Source organism: Phodopus roborovskii, unplaced genomic scaffold (genome assembly GCF_943737965.1).
Source record: "Phodopus roborovskii unplaced genomic scaffold, PHOROB, whole genome shotgun sequence".
NCBI lineage: Eukaryota > Metazoa > Chordata > Mammalia > Rodentia > Cricetidae > Phodopus > Phodopus roborovskii.
In genome coordinates this window covers 2,597,571-2,611,203 of record NW_026126611.1, presented here as the reverse complement: position 1 = coordinate 2,611,203, position 13,633 = coordinate 2,597,571, and the positions used below count along the sequence as shown (strand labels likewise).

The window sequence follows — 13,633 nt, the reverse complement described above, 5'->3', positions numbered from 1 at the left end:
AACCTCAGTCTCCTCTCTAACCAAAGCTGCATCTCACACCACGTGCGTGGTGAGGCCGCACACACAGAAGCTGTGAGAGCACAGGGCATGTGTGGACTCCCCGTTGGGCTGGTGCAGCCCATCTCTCTCTCTCTCCTTCTCCGGACTATCCTCCGCAGCTGCCCATGCCCTCGCTGCATGGTCCCGCTTGGTGACAGTGCCAGGGCCATCACCTTGAATTCATTTTGAATTCCTTGAATCTCAGGGCCACCTCTTTGCCTCTTCATGCTTAAAAGAGTCTTAACTCATTTCTCGGGTTTTATTTTTTTCTCACCTAGCTGCGAGGCTACGAGCCATCTCCTCCTCCTCCTCCTGGAAGCTCCTGAGTCACCACAGGAGCCCAGGTGTGTGTGTGTGTGTGTGTGTGTGTGTGTGTGTGTGTGTGTGTGTGTGTTTATGTGTGCCTTGCTCCTTCAGGCCAAACAGGAGCTAGGCCTCCCTGTGGGCCAGGACAGATTAAAGGAGGAGGCTTTCTCACAGCTTGGTGCTAGCTGCAGAGCTGGGGCAACCTCCCTGTTAAAATGAATTTCAAATTCTCCTGACTTTCCTCAGCAGGGAGCCGAAGAGCAACCCCCCCAAAAGCAATTCTTGCTTAGAAGCCACTGTCTGATTCACTCAAGGGTTTTGGCACTGGGGGCTGGGGTGGGGGGACTGGAGAGCAGGCTCTGTGGCTAATAGTGCTTGCTACTCTCTCAGAGGTCCAGAGTTCAGTTCCAGCATTCACCGTGACCCCAGCTCCAGGGGTCACATCCTCTCCTGGCCTCCTCGCACACCCACACGCACAAACAAACACATACTTATAAATAATAAAATGTAGCCTTAAAAATAAACAATGAGGCCGTGCGTTGCATTGGTGGCGCACGCCTTTAGTCCCAGCACTCGGGAGGCAGGGGCAGGCGGATCTCTGTGAGTTCAAGGCCAGCCTGGGCTACAGAGCGAGTTCCAGGACAGGATCCAAAGCAATACAGAGAAACCCTATCTCGAAAAAAAAAAAACAAAAATAAATAAAATAAACAATGAGTTATTGGAATCCACAAACTCACACTCATTGTTCATGAGAAGTCTCCTGCACACACTGTCCTAAGTATCCTGTAAGCCCCAGCGCAGGGGGATGGATACAACCAGGCAGGCCACATAAGATGGGTTTGGGTCCAGGGCTGGCCCTGTACACAGGGGTTGGTTACCTGGAGACAGGTGTAGACAGCTTCTCCTCACCTCTGAAGTGAGTCTGCTAAAACTCTCTGATACAGCCCTGCCCAGGCCGGGAGGGGGAAGATTAACCAAGATTGTATCCAGCTCATATCCAGAGCGCTTGTCAGTAACCTGCCAGCCTAGGTCTCACAGCCTTCCATGAGGAGCAGGCTTCTGTGTGTCAAACACCTACCCAGGACACTGTTTGCTTTTAGTTCACTCTCCAGAGTCTTTTCCCACAGCCCTCTGATTATCACAGATGGGTATGCTGCATTCCAGAACCAGGTGGCTAACACAGGGGGATCAAGAGTTAGAGGGTGCCAGAAGCCACTCGGAGGCTCAGAAATGGCTATGTATCCATCTCCAGAGGCTCTCACACCCTCTTCTGGCTTCAACAGGCACTGCATGTACCTGGTGTTCTTACATACACGCAGAAAAACACTCATTAAAAAAAAATCTCAAAATGTTATTTAAATAAAATAATTTTTAAAAATCTTGGGGCTGGAAAGATGGCTCCATTTTACATCTTTTAGAATAGCTAAGATCAAAAACACAAGTGACAGCCTATACTGGAAAGGTAATAGAGAAAGGGGGAACACTCCTCCATTGCTGGTGGGAGTGCAAACTTATACAGTCACTTTGGAAATCAGTATGGTGGCTTCTCAGAAAATTGGGAATGGATCTACCTTAAGACCCAAAGCATATACCCAAAGGATGCTCAATCATACCATGAGGACACTTGCTCAACAATGTTCAGAGCAGCATTATTTGTAACGACCAGAACCTGGAAACAACCTAGATGCCCCTCAACCAAAGACTGGATAAAGGAAATGTAGTACATTTACACAATAGAGTATTACTCAGCTGTTAAAAACAACCACATCATGAAATTCGGAGGCAAATGGATGGAACTAGAAAAAAAATCATACTGGGTGAGGAAACCCCAGATGCAGAAAGACAAACATGGCATATATTCATTTATAAGTGAATATAAGATGTAAAGGATAACCATGCTAAAATCCAAAGACCTAGAGAGGCTAGGTAACAAGACGGGCCCAGAGAGGAAGGTGCTGGGAAGAGGCAATAGAAGCGATCTCGTCGGCGGACTGGGGATGGGTGAGAATGGGAATATGGGGGATCGGGCAGGCGGAGGGGCAGATGAAGCAGGAGATGGCTGGGAGGGGGCATTTTGGGGTCAGGTAGAAACTCTGTGCAAGGGAAACCCCCAGCTGAGACTCCTAGCAATAGTGGACACAGCCTGAATTGGCCATCTCCTTTGGCCAGGCAAGACTTGCAGTGGACGCCAACCCAGCCACGTAACCTCTGACCCACAGTCTGTGCTGGGGTAAGGGTGGCACAGAGACCTCGGCAATGGCTAGTCAATGACCGGTCCAGCCTGAGACCCACGCCGTGTGAGAGAGCGAGCCCACCCCTGACACCCTGGAGAGCCAGGGTCACAAGAGGCAGGATGGCTCAGAGACCTAAGACAGAACCAAACATGATGGGAGAAGGAAAACAAGTCAATGTAATGATGTCTAACGGCTTTCTGCTACACTCATAGATTGGTGCCAACCCCAGTGGTCATCAGAGAGGCATCGCCCAGCAACTGATGGAAACAGATGCAGACACCCACAGCCAGACGTCAGGCTGAACCCTGCTGCAGAGATGGGGGAAGGATTGTGGGAGCCAGAGACGTCAAGGACATCACAAGAAAACCCACAGAATCAACTAACCTGGGTGCATAGGTATAAGGATTCAGGCATGACGCTGGCCTGCCCCTGTCACCTGGCAGAATGCACTCAGGCAGTGCCCTGGTCAGCCCAGGTGCAAAGGACCCCTTAAAAGACAGATTCTGCCCCTGTCCCGAGGTTCCCCTGGGGCAGGCAGGACGTTTCCTGTCTCCCTCTTCCCTTCTGTCCTCTGTCTCTTTACCACTTTTTCCTTCCCCTTCCCTCCCCTTTCTAATAAAGATTCTCACTTAAGCTCTATCTGCCTGGCACGTTTGTCCTCCACCTTGGTCACCCTCATCTGCCACTGAATGCACCGAAGTTCCCTACCTCGCTTTATTCCTAGCAGTAGGAGCTCAGAGTCTGGGCTGACTGCCAGGGAGCCTGCATGGGACTGCCCTATGCCCCCTACTCATGTGGGACAGTGGAAGCAGACACTTTGGCTGGGACCCTATTAAGATGGACTTGTTCAACCTTAACACAAAGGGAGGTGCTTAGTCTGACTGCAACTTGATACGCCAGCTTTCATTGATATCCAGCTTTCGTTGATATCCGCGGGAGGCCTGCCCCTTTAAGAACAGAACTAGAGGAGTGGGCGGTCAGGGTGGGTGGGACAGAGGGGAGCTCAGGGGAGGGAATGGGAGAAGTGAAGTAGGGATAGAAAATAAATTAATAATAACAAAAATCCTCTAGCTGCTCTTCCAGTGGACATGGGGTTCGGTTCCTAACACCCACGCGGCAGCTAACAACCAGTCTAATTTTAGTTTCAGGGGGCCCAACACATCTTCTGGCCTTTGTGAGCACTGTGCAGATACAAGATATATGCAAGCAAAGCATTCACACATGTAAAAAAAACAAACAAACAACCCACGGTGTTTACCTAACAAGACCCAGACAATGCCACCGCCAGTTGACCCGCTGTAATGAATAGAGGAATTCTCAGCTGCTCTCGCCCCTAGAGCTATAGGTGATCTAGGTAACGGGTAGCTGCAAAGAGAGGGTGGTAGATCGTGCCCCTTCCTGGGTCATTCTGGTCATACTGGCTCATATTCATGGGTCAGATCAATATCACTCATATTGATCTGAGCTCTACTTTTCCCCAGATCCCCCCTTCTGGTCTCTGAAGCTACCCACGGCAAAGGAGGAACTGTGCAATGCATACAATGGAGTACTGTCTTAGCTCGGGTTGCTGTCACAGGACACCACAGGCTGGGTTGGGTAAGTAGCAGGGATCTATTTTCTCATGGTCTGAAAGGTGGCGGTAAGGCATGGAGCCAGACAGCCACCTCCCTTACTATGTGCTCACATGTAGGAGGAGGGGCAACAAAGGCCCTCCCCAGATTCCTTTCATGGGAGCACTCATCCTGCCTGACAACCTTACCTAAACCCAGTCACCTCCCCCGCACCCACCTGAACCCCATCACGTTGAGATTTCTACAGAGATGAAAAAAGACCACTATCCGAGAAAACCGCCTTTCCTGAGCTGCACGTATGACTTATTTTGTTTCAAAATTGCCAGGCGGATCTGGAGTCTATAGCCAAGGGCCCTCTGTCCTCTCCAGCAAATGCAGTTAGGCGGCAAGCAAATTAAACCGTTGACTGTAAATTAAAGTCTCAGCCAAGTTCAACCATCTGACAGACTGCCCGACCCCCTCCCCAAACACAGTCTGTGTAGCAAACGGAAAAATGAGGTGCTCCTGGCACCTGTGTGTGAGGCAATCTTCCACGAGAGCACGGCCCAGCACTGTCTACAGCGGAAAGAATGTGTCTAAGTATGCTGGCTCCCACTCGGGCACAAATAGCTTTCCAGCAGAGAAGTACAAAACACAACACACTAAGTTATGAAGGTTATTGGAGCTGATTACAGTGGCACACGGCTATGATCCCAGTGTTTGGGCGCCTGGCACAGAAGGACTTCGAGTCTGAGGTCAACCCAGGCTGTAGAGCAGGCCTCTGTCTCAAAAAGAAAATTAAATGTTGATACAACTGTCTGTGGTGGGAAATGTTCTCAGCAGCATTCAGTCTTCGAGCTTGTCCTCAGAAGGGTCTGTACCCTGGACCTCTTACTGCGGGCCCCTCTTATGAGGGCCTTTTGAAAAGACATAGTCTTTGTACCTCTCTAGAGAAAGAAGTGAGCCGGAGAGGTTGACACGCCACCCAAACCATCTGTTAGGGAGCAAGATCAAAGGTCAAATTCAGACTTACTTCCCCCAGGAACGAGCTTCTGCATCACCACAATGAATGTATAAACTAAAACCCAACAAGCAAAACTGAAATACCATTGGCCCCCCGCACAGCCTGGACACACACATGCATACATAGTCCACACTGACTCCCAAGATCCTTCCGTCTTTAACATCTACACTATTGCCGTCTGCCTGGGTGGAGAGGCTCCTTAGCTTAGCATGGAGTCCCTCAGCTGGAGAGACACAGACTAGCAGGGTCCAGTGAGGCACTGGAAGCTTGTGGTAGACCAGATCACCAGCCTCGTGCCCTGATGTAGAGCCTAAGACAATGGCTGAATCCAGCTCTCAGCTGAGCCGCCTCTACTCCACAGAACTGCCCTTCCTCATCAGAAACACAGACCCTGTGAGATGGCAGAAAGCCTACTTTCTGTTTTCTTGAATGAGAGGAGGAAGAAGAGAGAGGAAGAGGGAGAGGGGAAGAGAGAGAGATGCTCACTGGAGGCTGGAAGGTGAGTTACAGGAGCTTCAGTCTGGGGTGGGTAATTGGGAACTGAACTAATGTCCTTGGCCTTGGGAGAGCGGCAAGTTAGTTCTCTTAGCCACTCCCTTCATCCCCAACAAGCATGCTCTGATAGGAAGGCTTCCTGAATTGATTGCACCGAGATTTCATAGAATAAAAATTGAGTAATTTTCTATCTCACCAAACAATTGCTTCCAGTTGTTGTAGTATAAATATGGAATGCTCCCCACACAGGTACTCAGTCCCTGGCTGGTGGATCATTCGAGAAAGTGATACCCGGCTGTTGGCAGAATGGTGTCCCAGGGATGAGCCTCTGGAGGTTTCCATGGGCCCAGCTGATTCTCACTTCCTGTTCTGCCATGACGGGCGCCCACCTCCCCACGTGCTTTCACAGGCATGAGCACATGCCCTCCTGCCATGGCGGACTGAGAGTCACAATAAACATGTTTTCTGTTCCTTTGTGTTTGTTCTTTTGGTCGTGGTAATGTAAAAGGTAACTCGGTTTTCTTGCTAACCCACACCTCTCCCCAGGCTGTTTCCATCCTATTATGGTCCTTCTCCTGAGAAGATGCACCAGGAATACAGCATAGAAAAACAAGCCCATTGCATTGGAAGATGCATTTTTCATCCCCAGAGGGATTCTTACCTGTGTCCCCGGGCACGCCCCACTGTCCTGATCAGCACTGACCAACATCCTGGTTTCTTTTCTCCTAGAAGCAGCTGGTGGCCATGGCCTGGGATTCATCACTGGGGAGAGAGATTAGAAAGTGATCAGTGAGTCCAATTTGTAATTTTATGTAAATGTTCATTACGTGTATGCAAGAAAAGTACTGATCCAAGCTGAGGTAGGCTGCTTAATGTTGAAAATCCAGTTCAGTGTTGGAAAAGATCGTTCCTTTGGGTATAAAACTAAAATTTACAGGCTTTTCACCTACACAAGATTCATCTTTGAATTTCAGAGTTCATTTATATAGTCGGTATATGTAAGTGATAACATGTTTTTATTTGTTGATCTAGGTGTGGCATTCTACATCCAAATCCCCAGTACCCAGAGGTCAGTCTAGGCAACCGAATAAGACTCAGCCTCAAGATGTTTTTCATTGGGGTTGTTATTAAGTAGAGAGCTCAGGATATTGGCTGGTGGTAGAGAAATTACCCAGCATGCTTGGGGACCAGAGTTTAACTGAAAGCTCCACATGTAATTAAAAATATATTTTAAAAAATATTTATCATTCTCTCTCTCCCTCCTTCCTGTGTGTGTGTGTGTGTGTGTGTGTGTGTGTGTGTGTGTGTACATGTATCCACCTTACTTCTTTGATTTATATACATTGCTATTTTGCCATGGGTGTTGGGTTCCCTAGAATTGGAGTTACAGACCGTTGTGAACTGCCATGTTGGTGCCGTGAATTGAACCAGGGTCCTCTGGAAGAGCAGTCAGTGCTCCTAACCACTGAGCCATCTCTCCAAGCCCTCCATTTTACTATTTGAAATAGGTCTCTCAGTGCCCAGGAGTTCACCAATTCAGCCAGCCCGGCTGGGCATTTATCTCTATGGACCCTTGGTCTCCATCTCCTTGGGGTTGAGATTATAGGTTAAGTGCCTTAGTTGGCTTTCACAAGATCTAGTCTGGAGAATGTACTCAGGTCCCTCCCAGCCCCACAGGGCTCTTTTATAAAATATGAACAACCATTAAGGGCCAAGAAAGCTTTGACAGCGGACACACTTCTAAACTGACCTTGAAAATTGCACCTTTTACCTTCACAGAGAGGTGCTTTCAGCAGTGAAAACTGTGAACTCTAACTCCCATCGGCAGTTTAGACCACTTGCCCAAGTTGCTTGGCTTTCTGTGCTCATCCAGGAAGACTTATAGCTTGTGAGTTTCCCCAGACTTCAGTCCCCATGATACACAGACAGACGCTGGCTGTGGAAAACTATGCCACCGCGCATCAGCTCATCCACCTTCCTGGCGTTTGTGCAGCAAGTTTGCTGCTTTCCCAGCAGACACAGGCAAGGGGTCCTTCCCTCTAACTCTCCACCCCATTTGTCACATACATGCATGATCAGTTCTTAGCAAGAAGTAGACAGTCAATTATCAAAACGAGTTTCTTCACTGGCTCTACAGACTGGACAGAAAGGAAAACATGATCCACATTAACCACCATTTTCCTTTCTGGTGCTTATTTTACCACCCAAACCTTTGTCTTATTAGTAGAATTATTAGAAATCTTTAATCTCAGCTGTCTTAAGAGCCCAACTGGGCTGAAAATCAGGACCACTTGTCACTTCCTAGATCCATCTGCTAAAAGCAACAAAAACCCCCAGTATGGGGAGGAGAAAGAAATATACAAACATTTCAATCTTATCTTCTGGAGCTTTTCTTTCATTTCTACTGGAGCTTCCTCCTGAGCCAGCTTCCAGAAATCCTCATAGTCAGTCATGTTCTTCAGAACTCCACACCTGGCCAGCTCATTTTGCAACCCTATGATCTTATTTCCAAAGAGAATGAGCATACACGTAAACACATACTGTGGAAAGGCATTTCTAATGGCAAACTGTAAGTCAGGGGATGAGTGAAAATATTAACCCCCTTTCTAAATATCCGAGTGCCTTCTGGGCAGTTTCGGTTTACCTCAGCTCAGGCAGGGTTCCCCGCCAAGATGGACACAAGAATTAACACTGCCCATCACACTCTTAAAGTTTTCTGTCCGTAAATTCTGTGCATTCGTTCACATTTCACAATCGAAGGGAACAAGCAGAAGGCAGGCAGGCGACTAGTTAGGAATAGCCTGAAGTTAACACCGAGGGATTCTTGCCTGGGGGGAGGGCTGGTATGAGGGCAAAGGGGGAAGGTGGGTATCTAAAGTTACTGTCCTTTGTGACCACCACCCTCTACCCTAATTGCCATATAGGAATGGAAAGGGCAGCCTCGGGACTCTCCCTCTTTCAGATATAATTCTGCACTGTAGACACAGGGGTCTACCTCTGTGGTCGGCTTTGAACCCGCGGAGCAATAACTACCTCCAGCCCTGAGAGGAAACTTCCCAGAAGCTGAGGGTGGCATTCTCCGTTCCAGTTTTTTTTGGGGGGGAGAGGGAGCAAAAGTACTCATTTACATAGTTCTAAGTGGCTTTTATATGTGGTTCTGAGGGAAAGGCCATCCCAAAGTCACTTTCTGTGCAGAGATTAACCCCTGGACTTCCTGTGCAGCCTTAGGCAAGCGAGTATCTTCTGGTAGCCGGCAGACACAGAGCTCGTGACTCCTGGCACTAGAGACACCACGCAGGGGACCAGCACACGGGCCTCATGCAAAACAATGTGGCCATGCACTGCACTGCCCCCTAGCCAAGGGTTTGTTTCGGGTGATCCAAACGTAGCTTGTTTCTCGGACACCCCTTCTAATTTCTAACGCAGAAATGGGAAGCGGGGTTAGCTGGTTTCTGTGGACAATCTCAACTCAAGCAGTGTCGCTCTAAAGGAAGAGCTCTTACCCCCTCTGCAGGAGGTGACCCAGGGCTGGGGTGTGGCGGGGGCGGGGGAGGGGGCGGGGGGGGGGCTGCCAACTCAAGCCTTAGAGCCAGGCCCAGAAGCCCAGGGATGTGTGGGGCTGGGGTCGTCCGTGTCAGTCCGACCCCCCCCCCCCCCCCGCCCCCAGCTCCTGGGCAGGAGACCGGTAGTTGTTTCTGATGGAGAGGGCCAAGCCCCCTCCCCTCCCCCTGGAGCGGCAGGGGGCCGGCTCTCCCTTTCCTGGGCCTTTTGGGGTATGCAGTGTTCTGCTCCTGCTCAGGGAACTGCCCAAGGGGTCGTGTCTTACCAGGTAGGTGTTGGACCTTGGAGGGAACCGGGTTGAGGCCTTGGGAGCGAATGCTGGCGGGGCTTCCGGCTGTGGCTGCAAACAAGCAAAGAAAGAACAGTAGTGAGCAGGGCGAGCAGTGTCCAGAACAAAGCCGCGGGCCCAGGAGAAGTAAACAAGCAGCCACAGGAAGCCATTAAGCAGAGTGGACGCTAATGAGAACACCGCGGGGGCCCTGCGCATCCGACCAGCCAAAACCACCAGGGACTGCCTGGCCAGGCAATTTGGAGCCCAGAGCCCTGCTGGCAGGCCATAAACCTGTTTGTAGTCTCCATCCGTTACCGCTTCAAGTTTGTGTCCTTAGGGGTGAGGAGAAGGACCCTCGGATGCTGTGATCTCTTCTTAGGACCTGCAGTTGCAGGGGGCCAGATGGGCTCCCAATTCCAAGGTAAAGGACTGCCTGCCCCCCCACCCCCAACCTTGGCTGATCACGGTGGGAGACTACTGGTGTTAGGTCCACCTTCCAGAGTCTTCTGGTTTTAAAGAGAGCCATTTGACTCCCCCCAAATATTCCTCTGAATCTCCACAAGTTATAAACCGAAAGGACCAAAGGCTTGTCTAAAATATTTCATATCATTTACTACTGGGTGCCGGGCTGGCCTTGTACAGCAGGGGTGGGGTCCAGGCCTCCTACAGATGCTGGGGTGGAGGAGTGGGCACTACCTGTACACACACCCAGCATCCTCAGGGATGCTGGTCCTCGAAGCAACGACACCCAGTGGCCACCCCTGCCACTTGCCATTCCCAGCCCTGGGTTTCTCACAGGTCTTTTTCTTAGTCATCCCCAGACCACACACAGAAAAGGGGCCTTAGGAATTCCCCTTTCTATCCTAGACGATTCTGAAAGTATGTGGGAAAACCAGCTGAGGATAAGTTTTCAGGACAGCTTTACAAGTTTGTGCACATGTTGTCTTAGTACTACCTGGAACTTGTTTATGATCTCTTTTATGGGAAAAAAAGAGGAAGCATCGTGTAAGCAGACCATCATAAATACTTTAGGCGAATTTAAAGATGACAAATCACCTTAGACAACCCTGGCAGGGACAGTGATAAATGGTGTTTCTTCCTGCTAATCAAGTCTGCCGTCTCCCAGGAGTCCTGGGTGAGTGTGTGCACACATGCCTTCACTTTTCACATTCCTGTCCGTTCGTTTTGCTCAGCGAAAAACACATTCAAATATATGTTTCCATGTGTATATTTCACGTGCCATTCGCTGGACATTAGAAGAGCATGTTAGCCAATTTGTAATGGAATTCCTGACACTCTGACTTTAATTGAACTAGAACCTAAAACACAGGAATTTAATACAGAGGACACACACACACACACACACACACACACACACACGGCCCTGAATCTACAATTTCTCCATATCTTGGACTCAATGCCTTCTTCATCCCCTTAATGCTCCAATAATGGTTCCAAGATAGGTGTTTCAGTTGGTGGAATAGGCTTTAAGCCCAATCAGAAGATGGCTGGTCACTCCCATAATATTTGTTTCAGTACTGAACCCGTGGCCTTCTCTCAAGAGGCCAGCTATTACTTACTATAGTTCACAGTGTTTTCAGATACTTAAGATCAATGCTTACTCTCTCCTGTCAGTGAGCACAGCTCCTTGCAGGGAACGCTAAGAAAGCTAGCCAGTAGGGACAAGCCCTCCAAGTTAGTACCGCGCTGATTTCTCCATGCTCTTTTTAAAAGGTGTCCTTATCTTCTGTGTATATGAGTGTTTGCTTGCATGTATCTCTGTGTGCCGCATGTGAGTGGTGCCTGTGGAGTTCAGAGAGGGTGTCACATGCCCTGGAGCTGGAGTTACAGACGGTTGGGAGTCACCATGTAGGTGGTGCTGGGAGTCAAACCTGGGTCCACTGGAAAATCAGAGTGCTCTCAAAAATGGAGCTGTCTCCCCAGCCCCTCTCTGTGTTCATTCTCTCTAACTCAAATATGTGCTGTCTTCCACATTCTGGAAAATGACCCAGAGCACTGGTCCAGCCAGTGTTTGTAGGTCTAGGACCTCACTGGCCAACAACTCCAAAGGAGAGTTAACCTTAACATCTAATTTTATCCCCTTGGTAATTATTTCAATTAATTAAATATTTGTCATGTATATATTTCTTAGATTTTATTTTACCTGGTATGGAACCGTTTTGCCTGCATGTGTGTATATGCAACACGTGTACATGCATTGGATCTCCTGGAACTTCAGTTATAAGTGGTTGTGAGCCACCATACAGATGCTGGGAATCAAACACCGGCCCTTTGCAAGAGCAACAAATGCTCCTAACCTCTCAGCCTGTCTCTGCCATGTTTGTTTTTTATTTGCATGGGAACTGTTTGCAGCTTTGTGAGTAGTGGCAATTAGAGGTACTGGGATTGCAGAATGTTTTCTGCTGTTACTGCTTCCTCACCTCAGGGTTCTCTCACAGGCGCAGCTCTGGGGAAAGGACAGTGAAGCCTGCCCCCTGCAGTTTAATAATGCAGTCTGTCACTGTTGTAACAATGTATATGATGCTCACTGTTGTAACAATGTATATGATGCTGAGAACAGAGAACTCTGACACTGTTGTAACAATGTATATGATGCTCACTATTGTAACAATGTATATGTTGCTGAGAATAGAGAACTCTGACACTATTGTAACAATGTATATGGTGCTGAGAACAGAGAACTCTGACACTGTTGTAACAATGTATATGTTGCTGAGAATAGAGAACTCTGACACTGTTGTAACAATGTATATGATGCTGAGAACAGAGAACTCTGTCACTGTTGTAACAATGTATATGATGCTCACTATTGTAACAATGTATATGTTGCTGAGAATAGAGAACTCTGACACTGTTGTAACAATGTATATGATGCTGAGAACAGAGAACTCTATTGCTGCTGTAACAATGTATATGATGCTCACTATTGTAACAATGTATATGGTGCTGAGAACAGAGAACTCTGACACTGTTGTAACAATGTATATGATGCTGAGAACAGAGAACTCTATTGCTGCTGTAACAATGTATATGATGCTGATAATAGAGAACTCTGTCACTGTTGTAACAATGTATATGATGCTGAGAACAGAGAATTCTGTCACTGTTGTAACAATGTATATGATGCTGAGAACAGAGAACTCTGTCACTGTTGTAACAATGTATATGATGCTGAGAACAGAGAACTCTGTCACTGTTGTAACAATGTATATGATGCTGAGAATAGAGAACTCTGACACTGTTGTAACAATGTATATGTTGCTGAGAATAGAGAACTCTGTCACTGTTGTAACAATGTATATGATGCTGATAATAGAGAACTCTGACACTGTTGTAACAATGTATGATGCTGAGAACAGATAACTTTGAGAATTTACTCAACAAAGCTGGGTGGTCATGTTTGTACACTAGTTATCAATTCAGTTGCCAGAATTTACCCTTTTTGCACATTTCCTGTTCTTATATTTCGCTGTCTTTCTGAAAGTAGGAAAGTTATTTTCATTATAAACCAAGATCTTTATAATGGTCTTTGGGGAAACCTAAAATCCTGTTCCCCAACAGGCAAAAATTAACGTCTCTCCCATCATTTAAATGAGCAAATCAAAATTCAGGGCAGTGGTGAAGCACAACTTTCATCCCAGCACTCAGGAGGCAGAGGCAGGAAGATCTCTGTTGAGTTCGAGGGCAGCCTGGTCTACAGAGAGAGTTCCAGGACAGCTAGCTGTTACATAGAGAAACCCTGTCTCCAAAAAACAAAACAACAAAAATGTACTTTGGGAGAGCCTGCAAAATGGCTAAGGGAGTAAAGGTGATTGCTGCCAAGCCTGGCTGAGTTTAATCCCTGGGATCCACATGATAAAAAGAGACAACCCACTCCCCTAAATTTTCCTCTGCTCTCCACCATTGTACTACGTATGCCACATGTGTGTGTACATATGTACACATGCACACATAAATAAATATTTAAGATGTTAATGGGCTTTTGCTGTTTGTCCCACTGGTGGTTCGGGTGGATACATGAGCTGCAAAGCTTCGAGATGGTACTGACCACACACTGCTTGCCTTCTCTGCTGCTCTTTATTGTTATATATTGAGCTTCTTATGTATTAAGCTTCTATAGCTTTGGGGGTAC

At 47.9% G+C, this 13,633-nt stretch overlaps 1 protein-coding gene across 1 annotated transcript in view; it reads right to left on the bottom strand.

Moving 5' to 3' along the window:
- Positions 1–9,696, bottom strand: part of LOC127237685 (uncharacterized) — a 32,172-nt gene extending 22,476 nt beyond the window's left edge. Inside the window, exons 1-3 of the mRNA XM_051206056.1 lie at positions 9,475–9,696; positions 8,014–8,149; positions 6,310–6,410 (exon numbers count right to left, since the gene is read on the bottom strand). Coding sequence (XP_051062013.1) covers positions 6,310–6,410; positions 8,014–8,149; positions 9,475–9,696 — 459 coding nt within the window. The remainder of the gene's footprint in view (positions 1–6,309; positions 6,411–8,013; positions 8,150–9,474) is intronic.
- Between the last annotated feature and the right edge of the window lie 3,937 nt (positions 9,697–13,633).